The 17,660-nt window shown below is 39.9% G+C and overlaps 1 protein-coding gene across 9 annotated transcripts in view; it reads right to left on the bottom strand.

Moving 5' to 3' along the window:
* The window catches only part of LOC118879131 (uncharacterized), a 922,643-nt gene that overhangs the window by 346,718 nt on the left and 558,265 nt on the right, over positions 1 to 17,660 (bottom strand). For 8 of the 9 annotated variants that reach the window (XM_070998173.1, XM_070998175.1, XM_070998174.1 and 5 more), the window contains one exon: positions 794 to 1,700. In XM_070998173.1, the coding sequence (XP_070854274.1) occupies positions 794 to 1,700 (907 nt within the window). Of the gene's footprint in view, positions 1 to 793; positions 1,701 to 1,790; positions 1,808 to 17,660 lie in introns of those variants that run through there. The other variant, XM_070998181.1, reaches the window with a different exon arrangement.

The raw sequence follows: 17,660 nt of genomic DNA, 5'->3' as shown, positions 1-17,660 counted from the left end.
ATATGGTTGACGCACAAAACTTAAGCACACACCCGGGGAGTCCATCAGGACCGGGAGAATAAGTTGGCGTTGTTTTTTCTAAGTCTCTTACGAGAGAAATTTCCGTTATTTTAATATAATATAAATACACTTTTTTTAAATGTTCTTATTAGGCACAGTGCAACATAAAATGCCTACAAAGGCATATTCAATTGCCTTTAAGGCAAGAAGCTAAACTATTTGGATAAAGTGGGCACAATGAAAAAATTTAATTTTTGACTTTGAATGGCCATATTTAAAAACAAGAACGCTATAGTCGAGTAACTCGACTATCAGATACCCGTTACACAGCTAAAGGGACCAAGAAAATGGAGATATGCAATCGATAGTTATTGATGAGAACAATACATTTCAGATAAAAAATTTTATTCTAACATTAAAACTGTAAGAGCTGCTGAAACAAACAAGCTGCGTAAGAAGCTCAGGAATCTGCATGCCAAATCTCAATAGCCTAGCTCTTATAGTTTCCGAGATCTCAGCGTTCATCCGGACGGACGGACAGACGGACAGACGGACATGGCTAGATCGACTCGGCTAGTGATCCTGATCAAGAGTATATATACTTTATGGGGTCGGAAACGCTTCCTTCTCCCTGTTACATACTTTTCGACGAATCTAGTATACCCTTTTGCTCTACGAGTAACGGGTATAAAAATGGACATCTATAAGGGTTACACATTTGAAATACTAGATAAATTTCGTGTCGCACGATGGCCTACTACTACTACTTTACATAAGATTTGTGGACTCTCACATAAAGGTCTGGTACAGTGACTTTGGCATATGAGATTCCCTCGAAGACTAGTGACACAACCGGGGTTATTGGCTTGAGTTGATTCATTAGGAAGCTGCGGAGACTGGATTCGTCCAGCGAGTAGTCCAGATTGGTGATTTGCAAAGTTACCGCGTCGCTGGCCTCCTTCAACTTGGCCAGTTCTTCAATATCTCTACCTTTTCCACTGTTTATATTTCCAGGGGCTAACGCTGTTGTTATTGGACTGGACATGGGCAACACTATTAAGGGCGTATTCAAATTGATTATGCCTTTGGTAAAGGTGAGGTCGGCCACTGCGGATTTCGTGGGGGGTATAGCAAATGAGCTTTTAGCGAGTGCATTGTCTTGAATTGCAGCGGCTGACAAAAAGGTGGTCTGTTGCAGGGTAGAATAACTTGTCTGATAGAGCGGCACATACGGTTGGCAAGTCTGGTAGGGGGCCGCTGCAGCCTGACGTCGCTCGGGCTGCATATAACTGCAGAGGAGAGATTGGCAGGACACATTGAATGCATTTGCTCCAGAAGCGCAATTCCAATTGTAATTGTACGGGGTATAGCAGATGCCGTTGCTTGAGCAGGTATTTTTGTTAGCATGTACATAGTGACCCACATCCAGATTGCTGGATAAAGGCAAGGATGTCGAAGTGGGCTCTTGACCTCCGCCAACGTACTTTCCAGAAAACATTTCAGACCGTGAGGTGCAGCTGGGAATATCAAATGTATAAAAGCGCTGTCCACCTACTTGTCCTGCCCCAGGTTGGTTGTTATGGTCTGCGTATAGTTCAGCGGACGGTGATCTCTTGGGATAACGCTGATTAAGCAAAGGCTGGGCATGTCCCATCTCGTAAAGTGCATTTTCGATTTCTTCAGTTCCGTTCCGTGGCCAGCTAGAACGATAGAAAATAAGTACACGAATCAAACAACAACATAAAATATGAATGCTTGGAAATGGTATACTAAAGTAAATGTTTTCATACACATTTTAGTTTATACAAAACAAGGAAAAAAGCTGTAGTCGAGTGTCTCTACTATTAGATCCCCGTTACTCAGTTAAAGGTGCCAAGTGACATTTTTAGACATTGAGAGGCGCCACCTACGATCACAACATTTGGTCGTGTGGGCGTCAGACAGTTTTTGGCGTTATGGGCGTATGTTGCCGTTGGAGTGGGCGTGGCAAAACTTTTTTAGAGTCAATCGATAGGAATTGACGAAACCATCAGATAAAATATTTATTCTAGCATTTAGGCCGCTTTGGGCGGCTTGTTGGCTTTTTTAAGCCATACTCATGCGCTGCGCAGCAATCTCTAGAATCTGAATACCTATTCCAGTATTAAAACTTTTATAGTTTCCGAGATCACAGCGTTCATACGGACAGACAGACTGTTGGACGGAAATAATCCTGGTCAAGAATATATATACTGTATAGGGGCAAGAACGCTTCCTACGACCTGTAACATACTTTTCGACGAATCTAATGTACCCCTTAATATACCCATACATTGCTAAAAAACATGCAACATGCAAAATTGAAAACAGGGTCCTAAAAAAATGTTTTAATAGGTACCGAAGAAACAGGGGACCATTTGCTTCGAAGTGCTTCTTCCACCAACATTTTTCGTAGGATTTAACTCGTCCTCAAAGACTCATAAGCATAGATCCATGATTCGTCACCTGTAACGTCTTTTGAAACACCGCGATTGTATTTTATCAAAATTAATTTGCACCTTTTGAGCGATTGTGAAGTTGTGCAGGCCTATAACGAGAACAAACCTATTTTACGGCCAGGTGTTCATGCAGAATCGAATGTATGATGGTGGAAGAAATGCCCAAGGATTGGGCATTTGGCCATTGTGAACTCACGCACTGCATCAATGTTCTCTGTCACAACGCCTGCTTTAAGACGACCTTCTCGATCATCGTCTTCAAGCGAGTGTCGGCCACGATTGAATTGATTAAACCAGTTTTTCACAGTGTATGATGGTTTTTCGTCTCCACACATAGATTTAAGTTCATCGATGCACTTTTGTCGTGTCCACGTCGAAAGTTTGCACAAAATTGTTTACGAGTTCATTCCATTTTTCTGCAGAGGTAAGTGTTTAATTAATCGTTATTCAATATCAATCGTGGTCACACATGAAAAGTATTTTTTTTCCATTTTGCTTTATTTATTCAGTCTTCTCTTTAATGAAACTAACAAATCTAGGCTCTACGTTTCAGATGTAATTTCTTACATTCAATGTGTTTTCTTCAAATTAGACGTCTGTCGAGGTGGACGCTGAGTACTGTTCAAAGTTAGCGGTCTGATAAGAGTAAATGTTATGTGCTAACACTTTTGTTCATTAATTTTAATTAGCCAGTCTGATACCCACTTCTCAACTACCACCAGAGCTAGTTGAGCTGTTGCTCGGGTTGGGCGTCTCGAGCGGCTCAGGATTGCGGTGTCGTAAGCAAATGTGGACGTTATAGTAATAATGGAATACTGGTTGGATGTTGTTGCATTGCATCTCACCGCGAAGACTCTGTGGTAGAGGTACAACTTACAAGTGTTTTCTGGCAGTAATGTTATGATTTTATGAATTAGGCCTTCAACCCAAAGTCGCACTTCAATATTCCCAATGTTCAAAGGCTGTACGAATTTCTGATGTTATCCGGTTGTCCTGTACGATAAAAGAAAATGTTGTATGGAGCTTTTACCGATAAAAGTCCAGCCTTTTTTTGCAAAATGGCCATTTGGTTTGTAGTAGGACATATACTGACATGGCCCACTGTACGACATATGATGTAATATATTAATACGACACCCACTGTACTATAGAATAAGCGGGAAACCTAGTTTAAGTTAACTGTAAACGTTATATTGTCATCCCTTTCTACCAAGTACTGCAGCATAGGAGATCGCAGATACGTATACCTGCCTCGCTCACACGGATGAGCGAGAAGTAGGAAGAGGGAGAATCGTTGCGACACTCTGTGTTATACGTTCGAAGGAAGCGGTTGTGAAATTAAGAAATAAAGAGTTAAAACTAAAGCTATCGCCGGAGTACATTTATTGCCTATTACAATATCAGAAGTGGTTCTTACTCAAAATGCCTGACATGGATTTAAATCAATTCACGGTCGTTCAGTTAAAAAACTGGCTAAATGTGCTCGGGCTGCAAACCTCAGGCTCGAAAGCAGAATTGATGGCGCGTCTGCAGACCCTATCATCAGAGGCACGTGGTGATCCACCAAATGGAGCCTCATTCAACAGCCAGCAGCCGCTAGAAACCGAATTAGAGGGAGCCGCATCATTGCCGCTGCAACAGGAAGCTCTGTTCGACTCTGGTACGATGACGTCACAGGCAGTGGACGATATACGAACGGAGAACGTTTCTGTGGTAGATGTCGAAAGGGTGAAGCTGCAGAAAATTCTCGACGAAATCGACGCAAGCAAGGCCATATTGCAACAGCTTCAGGCGGAGATCGCTGACGTCACCAGGGACAAGCCAAATCATGCTCAGCAAGTCCATGACGTCATCGAATGCAGCATCGAAACTTCTGGCAACCCTAACAGTTTCGCTTGCATTGACGCTGTTAACGCTAACAGCCCCAGGGTTAACAGCGCCAGGGATAACTTTGATATCGATAATTCTAGTGTTGGAAAGCACGCCACAGACAGTGCTGATCAATGCCAGTTTACAAATGTAAACAAATTGTTACAATCTCCCGCAACAACACTCGCATTGGCAAAGGAAGTAACGATGGACTACGACGGCAACTCGTGTGCCCGTAACTGGGTCACACAGCTGCAAAACATGGCGCAGGTGTACAACTTGGACTCGTTTGGTGTGCGCATGCTTCTTATTGCCAAACTAAAAGGAAAAGCCCAAATTTGGCTGCACGCAAACGCAACACGCATTTTGGAGCCAACCGACCACCTTTGTGAGCAGCTGATCCTAGCATTTGCAACTAAGATGTCAAAGGGGGAGCTGAGGAACGCGTTCCAAAATCGTCAGTGGCGTTCAGGAGAAAGGTTCGCTTCTTATTTCGAGGAGAAAGTTATGCTGGGCAACGATATAAACATCGACAAGGAGGAGCTCCTCGAAAACATCATCGAAGGAATTCCAGCACCAGGGCTACGCGACCAAGCTCGCATACAATGTTTCGCCGAACCTGGGCAGATTTTGAAAGCCTTCTCTGCAATCCGTTTACCTGAACGAAAGCAGGAGGTCAATTCTTCGCAGCGCTCTTCCGGAAAGATTGCTGACACAAAGGACTTCCGTTGCGCCAATTGCAACTCAAAGGGCCACTACGCCAAGGACTGCCAGAAACCGAAACGAGAGCCCGGATCATGCTACGCATATGGCAAATTTGAACACTTTGTGGGTCAATGCCCTGAGCGTAAAAGCGCAAATGCAAATAAATACGTAAGATATATACAAATATTTTTTTACAACAGTCCTAAAACCACATTAATTGCAGCATGCCTCATAGACACTGGCAGCCCAATATCATTCGCCAAAACAGCCGTTATTTCCTCTAAAATTAAAATGGAGTTCGTCTCCGAAAACTACTTTGGGCTGAATAAAAGCCAACTGAAAATTTATGGAAGAATGCTTTGTTACATAATTAAAAATCGATTGAAATGGTACTTTTACCTTTATATTGTGCCCAATGAGTCTATGAGCCATGAGGTTATTCTTGGGAGGAATTTTATGGATGCTTGCAGTTTAGAATTAGATTTAAGCGCCTTAAAAATGATCACAATTGAGCCGATTGTAATGAAAGTGTATGCAATGCCTGGGAATTCAAATTAACGCATAATTTAGATGCTAGCAAGGAGCCGGAAAGTGATATCGAAATTCTGAAGGAAACAGTTAGTGACACAGTTAGTGAAACAGTTAGTGATACAGTTAGAGAAACAGTTAGTGATACAGTTAGAGAAACAGTTAGTGACACAGTTAGTGAAACAGTTAGTGATACAGTTAGAGAAACAGTTAGTGATACAGTTAGTGAAACAGTTAGTGATACAGTTAGAGAAACAGTTAGTGACACAGTTAGTGAAACAGTTAGTGATACACTTAGAGAAACAGTTAGTGACACAGTTAGTGAAACAGTTAGTGATGCAGTTAGAGAAACAGTTAGTGATACAGTTAGCAAACCAATTAATGATAAAGTTAAAGAAACAGTAAAAGATACAGTTAGAAAAATAATTGGTAATACAATTAGTAATTCAATAATTGACTCATTTAGCGAAGAAGTTGATGATACAGTTATACAAGAAAATGGTGGTACAGGTACTAAAACAGTTAGTTTTAGAGATTGTGGAGCAATAAGAGTTTCGATCGGGAATAAAGACGACCCTATAGTCAGTAAGGCAACCGGTCCGGCTGCCATCGACGAGGTTAGTGGGGGCGATGTAGTCAATAACAAAAATGAAAGCAATATGTCTAAAACTATTCGTGAAATGCTTCGCATAAACTATATGGATGACGAAGACACTGATTACATATGCGGTACAATTGATAATCAAGATCTTTTACCTCAATTAAAGGAGATAATTGAATACAATTACATTAGGGTAGAGAAACCAAAGGAACCGGTTATTAAAAGTGAGATAAAACTTAATTTAGAAAGCTCGAAACCGTTTAGCTGTGCTCCGCGGCGGCTTGCCTATGCGGAAAAAGAAAAACTGCAAAAACTTTTGGACGATTATTTAGAGAACGGGATCATTCAGCCAAGCCAGTCTGAATATGCTTCTCCCATAGTTTTAGTGAAGAAAAAAACCGGGGACATACGACTTTGCATAGATTTTAGAAAACTTAACAGGGTTTTAATTAAAGACAATTACCCTATACCGCTTATCGATGACCTGTTAGACAAGTTAGCTAGTAAAAAAGTATTTTCAAAACTTGATTTAAGAAACGGTTACTTTCACGTTTTTGTCAATAAAGAATCAATTTAGTATATTTCTTTTGTAACACCGTTAGGTCAATTTGAATTTCTTAGAACGCCAATGGGACTGAAAACGGCTTTAGCAGTTTTTCAAAGATTTATAAATAAAATCTTCGATGATCTTATTAGAAAGGATCAAGTAATTGTGTACATGGACGACATTATGATCGCTAGCAAAGATGTTAATGAACATTTTCAGATTTTAAAGGAGGTGTTTCACAGACTAGCTAAGAATAAGTTGGAGCTACGTATGGATAAATGTGAGTTCCTACAACAAAGTATTAAATATTTGGGCTTCATTATAAACAGCGAGGGCATCAGAGCTGATGATAAAGGAATAGAGGCAATTCAAAATTTTCCGATACCAGACAAAACGCAACATGTCCAAAGTTTTTTGGGCTTATGTTCTTATTTCCGTAGATTCATTAAAGATTTTTCGACTCTAGCCAAACCTTTATATGATCTCTTGAGAAAAGACGAGAAATTCCATTTTGAAGAAAAGGAAATGAGCTGCTTTATGATGCTTAAAAATAAGTTATTTGAAGCGCCAGTGCTAGCCGTATATAACCACAAAGACGAAGTAGAGCTACATTGCGATGCCAGCGCTCTTGGTTTCGGAGCCGTCCTACTCCAAAAGAAAGAAGATGAAAAATTGCACCCCATTTTTTATTTTTCCAAACGCACCAGCATTGCTGAATCGAAATACCACAGTTTTGAGCTTGAAACCATGGCCATTATTCACGCATTGCGTAGATTTAGAATATATTTATTTGGTAGGCATTTAAAGATTATAACTGACTGTAACTCTCTCACGTTAACACTTAATAAAATCGAGCTGAATCCGCGTATAGCTAGATGGGCATTAGAGCTGCAAAATTATACATAATACATAGGGAAGGAGACAGAATGCAACACGTTGACGCCCTTAGCAGGTGTACAAACATTTTAATAGTAGAAACAAATTCATTCGAAGACAATCTGGTTATTTGCCAGGCCAAGGACCCAAAAGTTCAGAAGATAAGGAAACAGTTAGAGGAACATGAGCATAAATTGTTCAAAATGAGAAACGGAATAGTCTATAGAAAAAGTAACGATGACAGATTGTTATTTTACGTACCTATTGATATGGAAGTGCATATACTCTTCAAATACCACAATGAAATCGGTCACATAGGGAGAGACAAAATGTTAGATATTATTGCAAAAAGTTATTGGTTTCCAAACGCCAAGGAGAAGTGTATGAGCCATATAAATAAAAGCCTAAAATGTGTAGCATTTTCCCCTAATACAGGTAAAGAAGGATTTTTACATTCAATTCCAAAAGGTAGTAAGCCCTTTGAACTTATCCACATTGACCATTATGGCCCAGTCGATTCAGGAAGATCAAAGAAACATATATTTGTCGTCGTTGACGGTTTTACTAAGTTTGTACGTTTATATACCACAAAGATAACAAATACCCGATAAGTTATCATAGCACTCAAGGATTATTTTAGAGCATACAGCAAGCCCAAGTGCATTATTTCAGATAGAAGAAGCTGTTTCACTTCCAAGGAATTTGACGATTTTATGTTAGAGTTCGATATTAAGCATATGAGAATAGCAACAGGATCACCTCAAGCAAACGGCCAGGTAGAAAGAATAAACAGAAGTCTTGGGCCAATGATAGCCAAACTGGTAGAGCCAGAGAAAGGTATATACTGAGACTTAGTTATAGATAAAGTAGAGCATGTGCTAAATAACACCCAACATCGTAGTATTAAACAAAGTCCAAGCAAAATGTTATTCGGTTTAGAGCAAAGAGGAAAAGTAGTAGACGAATTAAAAGAAAAGCTTGAAGAATTAAATAATGCACCAGAAGACAGAGACGTGGAAAACGTTAGAATCATAGCAGGAAAATGTCAAGAAAAAGCACAAGCATACAACAAACTGCAATATGATAAGAAAGCTAAAAAACCGTCACAATATAAAAAAGGAGATTACGTTATGGTGAAGAATTTCGATAGCACAACTGGCGTCTCTAGAAAGCTAATTCCGAAGAACAAGGGCCCGTATGTAATTTCAAAAGTACTAAGAAATGACAGATTTTTGTTAAAAGATGTTGAAGGATTCCAGGTATCACGCAACCCTTATCAAGGTGTATGGAGCATAAATAATATTAAGCATTGGGTAGGTTCCAAAAAGAAATAAAAAAAACAGATATAAAATATGTATAAAAAATAATTATCATTACTTATAAGGTAAATTAATAAGAACTGCAACACATTTTGTAAATAAATAAACTTTAATTGATGTTCACAGTGATCAGGGGATCATACAGTCAGGATGGCCGAGTTGTAGTAGGACATATACTGACATGGCCCACTGTACGACATATGATGTAATATATTAATACGACACCCACTGTACTATAGAATAAGCGGGAAACCTAGTTTAAGTTAACTGTAAACGTTATATTGTCATCCCTTTCTACCAAGTACTGCAGCATAGGAGATCGCAGATACGTATACCTGCCTCGCTCACACGGATGAGCGAGAAGTAGGAAGAGGGAGAATCGTTGCGACACTCTGTGTTATACGTTCGAAGGAAGCGGTTGTGAAATTAAGAAATAAAGAGTTAAAACTAAAGCTATCGCCGGAGTACCTTTATTGCCTATTACAGGTTTTAATATGGCTAGAAGCTTATAAACAAAGTTCAGTCCAACAAAAGCAAACTACAACATCCGGCGGTTCCAATTCTACACAAACTTCGGTAAAGTTAAGCATCCTTGTTAGGAAAAGAACTCTTAAGATTTATTGTAGGAGTAAATTTTGTTTTAAGTGTAATGAACGTTTTTAACGTTTTCTTACACCTACTTAATTTTGAATCTCGAGATCTGATGAGTCGATTTTGGCCATCGAATGCACACACTGGTAATATAATGCTCTTGAACTTTTCTTTGCGCTTTTCTATTAATGCTAGCGCCCGGCAAAGTTTATAAAGTTGGTAAAATCAAAGAGTCGCAGGCATTCGTTCAGGCACATATACGCCTATTAAATTAAATTTTGGTTATATCTTCGTGAAAGGGTATTCCTGTAATAAGAAAAAACAACCTTCACCTTTGAGTTCTGTATAAGAACTGACTTTTATTTTTCTAGGTCTTCGCTTACGTAACTTACATGACATTCTTATAATCTATGGTCTACGCAAAGACGACATTTGATTGCTTGAGCGGGAGCCTTATCAACGGTCTCCCGCTAAGCCACCTTTTGTGCAGTGTGACAACTATATTTATAGTCAGGCTCAAGTGCCGTGTACTTAAGATTACAATTGCTCCGCACTGCACCCTTGTAGGTTTTAAGTTACATATCGTTTTTTAAGGCTCTAGATAAATTTACATATTGACATAAACAGAGCTCATAAAGCCTCAAATTAATCACAATTAGTGTTCTTCTTGAACATTCTGTCGTTAAAAATATAAACAAAATTGGTGGACTGTATTTTTTTTTAATTCGATATATTTATTTATTTGCTTGTAACTTATTATTAGACACCTTGCAACGGTCCAGCGAAAGTAGTGGCCTTTCCTTGTAGCACATTATGGCATATATTATGATGATTATTGATTATTATACCCTTTACTCGTAGAGTAAAAGGGTATACTAGATTCGTCGGAAAGTATGTAACAGGCAAAAGGAAGCTTTTCCGTCCCTATAAAGTACAACAATATATAGTTGATCAGGATCACTAGCCGAGTCGATCCAGCCAAGTCCATCTGTTCGTATGAACGCTGAGATCTCGGAAACTATAAGAGCTACAATACTGGGATTGCAAGCAGATTCCTGAGATTCCTGCGCAGCGCAAGTTTGTTTCAGCAATGTGCCACTCCCACTCTAACGCCCACAAACCGCCCAAAACTGTGGCTCCTACATCATAGATCCCCAGAGCGTCGGTCTGAGATCCGGCCAGTCACGGTGAACTTGTAACTTGCAGAGGCTGATCTGCGAAAGGCGTTGGGAGCAGCGATAGACAGAGGCGAGCGGAGCAAGTCAGGAGCGTGAAGCGCGCATTGGAGCAAAGGCGGGTTGACGGAATCTGGAGGGCAAGATTTCCAAGAAGAGCAGCACTGAGTCTGGCGTAGCAGATCTTGGTGGAAGGCAACGACGTCAGCGGACAAGCAACGGCAAGAACTTTAACGATAATGATAACAACGACTCGGATGGAGTCGAATCAGTAGCTACCGCTCTCGATTGTCCAGTGCAAGCAGCGCCTATAAGCCGTTCTTTGTTTACAGTTAAAGATGTAGAAGGCAGTTTTAAAATTTTGCAGGTACAGGTAGTCCAGATATAGACCAGTGGATCCAGGAGTTGTAGGAATGTGCTTTGACTGTGCAGTGGAGTCAGCTTCAACTATTCATTTATTCTAAGCAGTTGCTCAGTGGGGCTACAAAATCGTTCATTCGCAGTCAGATTAATACTCGCAACTGGGATTCTCTTAAAGCTCCATTGCGTGGCGAATTTGATGTAAAAATATAATCTGCTGAGGTTTATCGCACGCTAGGTCAACGTGCACAGAGAAATGGAGAGACACTGCAGGAATATTTGTATGCTTTGATGGAAATAGCCAAGCCAGTTAATCTAGACGATAAGAGTTTGATAGAGTATTTTGTGAAGGGAGTTCCAGATGCTAAGGCAAATAAAATAATGTTGTAGCTGAGGCAGAAGGATCCAAAAGCTTCGACTCAAAACACGAGCTTGTACGTAAAAGCTTTAAGTGCTGGGATCCGCCCATTTAAAGAAAAAGATTGCAAGAAGAAGGATAGCAATAATTATTCTAGGTGCGGACAGCCAGGTCACCGTGCTCCACAGTGCAAAATCCACGTTGAGGTAATACAGGAGAGCAATGCTAATGCCGTTCATGTGGAGAACGCAGCTACTAAACTACTAACGGCCTTGAACTAAAAATTATCAAATCTTCCTATGCTCAATTCAAAGGACTCGTCGATACAGGCGCAGATCTATGCCTAATGCGCAGGAAAATTTCTTTCAAGCTAGGCAACGAAACTCTTATCGGGAAAGAAAAGTGTTTGACGGGAACAGGCGAGAGTCAAGTTCTAACTTTTGGAAGTACCTCAAGAATACGCATCGCCGGTAGTTTTGGTGTCCAAGAAAAACGGGAAGTAGAGACATATGGAGACCGTGCTAGACAAGCTGCAAGGGTTCAAGATATTCACTACTTTTGATCTAACAAACGGCTTCTTCCGCGTTCCGATTGAACCAGGCTCTCGAAAGTATACATAATTTGTGACCCAATCTGGACAATCTGAATTCCTTTATATACCATTTGGCATATCAAATTCACCTGCGGTTTTTACAAGATTTATCATGGCAGTTCTAAGGAGCTCATCGCCACTAATGTTGTTGCTGTGTACATGGACGATTTGATCATACCCAGTCAAGACTTTAAAGAAGGACTTGCTATGTGGAAAGATGTCTTGCAGGTTGCTTCTCGGAACGGTTTACATATCAACTGGAGTATGGGCCAAATATTGCACAATAAGGTACAGTTCCTGGGATACATCATTCAAAGTGGAACCATCACATCTGGTCCAGAAAAAATTTAAGCCTATTACTTCCGAAAATTTGTAAACGGGTACGCAACCATTGCTAGGCCCTTGTCGAATTTACTTAGGACGATTCCAAGTAAGAATTTGGAGAGAAACGACAATTTGCGTTTGAAAAGCTGAAGACTGCTCTTATTAGTGAACCAGTCCTAAGGTTGTATAATCCTAACTTACAAACGGAAATCCACACAGACGCGTCCAAGTACGGATTTAACGCATTCTTACTTCAGAAGGACCCCGTAGTGCTTTCCATCCAGTCCAATACATTTTATTTTATTTTCTTGGACGTTGATGCACTATGGTCAGTACAAACAAGTGGCTCTACGACACCAAGCAATGCTTGTTACGCGCGGAGCCCTTCACCGTTCTGGGCGAGTAAACAAAAACGCGGACAAAGAAAAAGACAATGTAACATTAGACAATTAAAAATACGGGTCAAAAAACGAATAGACAAAATACATCAAGTAAAACTAATTAGTTACTAGGGAGGATAGTATTATTGATTTAAAGATATGAAGTGAGTCAGTAGTAGATATTATTATTGTTGAACGTTGATGCACTAAGAGCAGTACAAACAAGTGGCCCAAACGACACCAAGCACGTGCTTGTTACGCGCGGGCCCATTTTTATTTCGGGCAAATACGGTTCGCGAGGAAGGTACATAGAACAAATAAAGACAGGTCAAAACATAGATCAACAAGATTAAAGCAAATGAGCTAAGATTTTAGTTATTAGTACAGGGATAGAAGTTGAGGAACAAATTAAATGATACAGGTTGTTATAATTATTAGAAAGAACGCGAAAGGGCTCATGCTGACTAAAATTAGATGAACATCGTGGCAAGTTAATAGGATGGTAGTTTCGCATTAGTCTAACAGGAACATTGAAACTTAGGCGGCTTACCAAATCTACAGAATCAATATCGCCTCTGATAAGATTAATCATAAAAATAGTACCAAGCATAATTCTACGGCTTACTAGAGTAGGCAAATTAATTAATAGCAATCTACTCGAGTAAGAAGGCAACCTGACGTTTTGATCCCAGTTCAAACCACGTAAGGCAAAAAGAAGAAATTGTTTCTGTACGGACTCTATACGGTCAATGTGCACTTGATACTGAGGACTCCAAACGGAAGAACAGTATTCTAAATTAGGTCGGACAAGTGAGGTAAATAATAATTTGGTAGTGTATGGATCATCAAATTCTTTAGACCAACGCTTTATAAACCCAAGAACACTCATAGCTTTATTTACAGTAGAGGTTATGTGGGAGTCAAATTTAAGTTTAGGATCTAGGAGAACACCTAAATCGTTTACTGAGTATATTCGGTCCAAGGACATGTTCTGAAGAGAGTAACTCATGAACGTTGGCGTACCCCTATAAAAAGTCATAACGTTGCATTTAAGATAGTTTAAATTCAAAAGGTTGTACTGACACCATTCCTGGAATCTATTTAAGTCTGACTGCAAGCAGAAACCAGATTCAATGTTATTATATGAAAAACAAAGCTTAACATCATCAGCATACATTAGTACACGAGAGTGATTTACGATAGAAGGAAGATCATTTATAAACAGAGTAAACAGCAAAGGGCCTAAATGACTGCCCTGAGGCACTCCAGATGTCACGTTGATCATCTTGGAAACAGCGTTTTTGAATAAAACCCTCTGAGATCTACCATTCAAATAACTTGAAATCCAAGTTAACAGATTATTCGGAAACCCAAGCAGATCTAATTTGAATAAAAGAAGAGAGTAGTTAACAGAGTCAAAGGCTTTACTAAAATCTGTATATATAACGTCCGTCTGTAATTTTTTGTTAAATCCATCTAGTACAAAAGATGTCAATTCGAGCAGGTTAGTGGTGGTCGATCTACGCTTAACAAAACCATGTTGACACGGCGATATTAAAGAGGAGCACAAATGTTGCAACTGAGAGGTAATAATGCGTTCAAATGTTTTAGGAATTGCAGATAATTTGGAGATTCCTCTATAGTTCTGAGCATTAACCTTGGCACCCTTTTTGTGGAGTGGAATAATAAAAGAATCTTTCCAGATAGTAGGAAAAACAGATGATGAGATAGACAAATTAAAAAGTTTAAGAATGGGTTTACAAATAGTTCGGGCACAAAACTTAAGAACACACCCAGGGAGTCCATCTGGCTCCGGAGAATAGGTTGGCGTTATAGTTTCTAAATCCCTTAAGAGAGAACTCTCGGTGATTACAGGAGAAACAAGGAAGAACGCTATAGTCGAGTACCTCGACTATCAGATACCCGTTACTCAGCTAAATGGAGATATGCAAGTAGCAAAGCGAGATTAAAATGCGCCACCTACCGGCGGTATACAGATTTAAGCGTTATGGGCGTTAGAGTGGGCGTGGCAAATTTTTTTTGGATCAATCGATAGGTATCGACGAGACCATTACATTTCAGTTAAAATTTTTTATCTAGCATGAAAATTGTGGGCGTCACAGGTTTTTGCGGTTTGTGGGCGTTAGAGTGGGCGTGGCAAACTTTTTTTTAGGTCAATCGATATGTATTGATGAGAACATTACATTTCAGTTAAAATTTTTATTCTAGCATCAAAACTGTAGGAGCCACAGTTTTGGGCGGTTTGTGGGCGTTAGAGTGGGCGTGGCAGTCTACTGAAACAAACTTGCGCTGCGTAAGAAGCTCAGGAATCTGCACGCCAAATCTCAATAGCCTAGCTCTCATAGTTTCCGAGATCTCAGCGTTCATCCGGACAGACGGACAGACGGACAGACGGACAGACGGTCAGACGGACAGACGGACAGACGGACAGACGGACATGGCTAGATCGACTCGGCTAGTGATCCTGATCAAGAATATATATACTTTATGGGGTCGGAAACGCTTCCTTCTGCCTGTTACATACTTTCCGACGAATCTAGTATACCCTTTTACTCTACGAGTAACGGGTATAAAAATACAATTTGCCCTGTTTAAGTGATTAGGGTAGCTAGAATTAGACCATGAAACAGAACTATAAGTAGATTGGAAGAATTCAGCAAATAAATCTGCAATTTCGGGATCCGTAGATGCCTCAATAGAGTTTAATCGTACGGATGATGGCAATGCTGAAGACTTTCGCTTAGCATTGACAAAGTTATAAAATTTCCTCGGATCCTTTGAAAATTCAAATTTACATTGGTTCAAATACATGGAATAGCAATGAGTGTTAAGTACATTAAAATTAGTACGAGCCACCACATATCTTGAAAAACCGGATGGCCTACCCGACTTTTTGTACTTTTTATAGAAGTTTGTTTTTAGGTTTCTAAGTCTTTGCAACTGATTGGTAAACCAAGGTGGCCTGTCTAACTTAGGAGGAAAACTGTCAGGAACACATTCACTGAAAAAAGAGTTTAGGACACTATAAAATAGTTCCGTAGCACTTTCAATATCCAAGCAATTATATAAATTTGTCCAGTTATATTGTGAAATCAAGTTGTTGAGTTTACTAAAGTCACATTTACGAAAGCATCTACATTTATTTGGAGAAAGTGAAGGAGAGAGGGTATCAATGCTGGGAAGACAAATTGTAAGTTCTAATGTGGGATGATACTGGTCTTCAGGCACAACTAGTGGGTCAATTCTAGATACAGTGACTTCAGACGGATCTAAAACAAATACTAGATCTAATTGTCTGTTTAGTGAATTACGTATAAAGCTAACTTGCTGTAATGATAATTCTAACAGACCGGCAACGAAGTCATGGTCAGATAAAGGGGTAGAGACAAGTGAGTCAGTGGAAAGGGACCAAGAAATGTCAGGGATATGATATAGTCTATTATAATCATTGCAAAGTACTCTAAAAGGTTCATGCATTGCGTAATTAGAGATACAGTGATTTAATACTAAAGGAATATAGTTTCTAGTGAATCTATTTGGCACATTAAAATGCAGGCGACCCAGTAACTCGGGACTCTCTACATCACCATGAATAAGATTTCTAATAAACGTAATACCAATCATAGTTCTACGGTTAGCTAACGAAGGTAAGTTAATTAAAAGTAGTCTACTAGAGAAGGATGGTAGTATAAGGCAAATATTAAGAAGTTTTTTTGCACAGACGCAATCCGGTCTATATGCACCCCATATTGGGGACTCCAAACAGGAGCGCAGGACTCAAAAATTGGTCGGACTTATGAAATAAACAAGGTCTTTGTGACATTGGGATCATCGAATTCCTTCGATCACCTTTTGATAAATGCAAACACGCCCCTGGCTTTATTTACCATAGTAGTAATGTGATCAGAAAATTTAAGTGTAGGATCCATATAGACTCCAAGGTCGTCAGCATGGACAACCACTCAAAGTGTAAGTTGAGTAGTGGGGGTTGACACGAAAAAAGGTCATTAGTTTACACTTAGAACCATTTAAATTCAATTCATTATCCGTGCACCATGTTTGAAATGCATTTAGACCAAGATCACTTCCTTGTTGTACACCGGACGTAACTCGGATTAGGGATGAAAAAGAGTTTTTAAAAATTACCCTCTGAGTCCTGTCATTCAAATAACTTAGGATCCACCTAAGAAGATCACCTGGAAACACTTAAACAGGGGTCGGCAGCGGCTTATCTATTGAGCATAGGGAAGTGTTCTGCCCATCCTCTGCTCGCTCACGTATAACGTAGATGTTCGTGTGACTTCGGCATGGGTCTTCGGGTCATTTTTTTCTCAGCTTCGGCGGGCTTTTTTGTTGCTGCGGCAGAGGATCTCAGTGCAAAGCAGAGAAACGTCAGGCTTCAGCACGCCGCGCGCAATCTTCGTGTTTGTTACACTCACACTATGTGTGTGCCGACCACTACACTAAGAGGTCCAATTTCCGGACTAGAATCGGGTGATTTACAGAATCAGACGCCTTACTAAAATCAGTGTAGATTACATCAGTCTGACTATTCTTTTTAAAACCACTTATAACAAATGAAGTAAACTCCAAAAGGTTTGTTGTCGTTGACCTACGTTTTATAAATCCGTGTTGACAAGAGGAAATAAGGGACCTACAACTGTGTTGTAAATGGGGCGTAATAATGGTTTCAAAGAGCTTCGGTGTAGCTGATAGCTTTGAAATACCTCTGTAATTACATGCGTTCAATTTACTCCCTTTTTTATGAAACGGGAAAACAAACGACTCCTTCCATCTGTGTGGGAAACCGGATGTTTCTAAAGACAAAGTAAAAAGTTTGTGCAATGGTCTACACAAAGTCTCAGCGCAATACCTAAGCACACATCCAGGGACTCCGTCAGGACCCGGAGAGTAGACTGGTTTGACTCTTTGCAAAT

This window comes from Drosophila suzukii (genome assembly GCF_043229965.1).
Source record: "Drosophila suzukii chromosome 2 unlocalized genomic scaffold, CBGP_Dsuzu_IsoJpt1.0 scf_2c, whole genome shotgun sequence".
NCBI classification, from domain to species: Eukaryota; Metazoa; Arthropoda; class Insecta; order Diptera; family Drosophilidae; genus Drosophila; species Drosophila suzukii.
The sequence above is the reverse complement of the archived record's forward strand: the minus strand, read 5'-3'. Positions and strand labels throughout refer to the sequence as shown.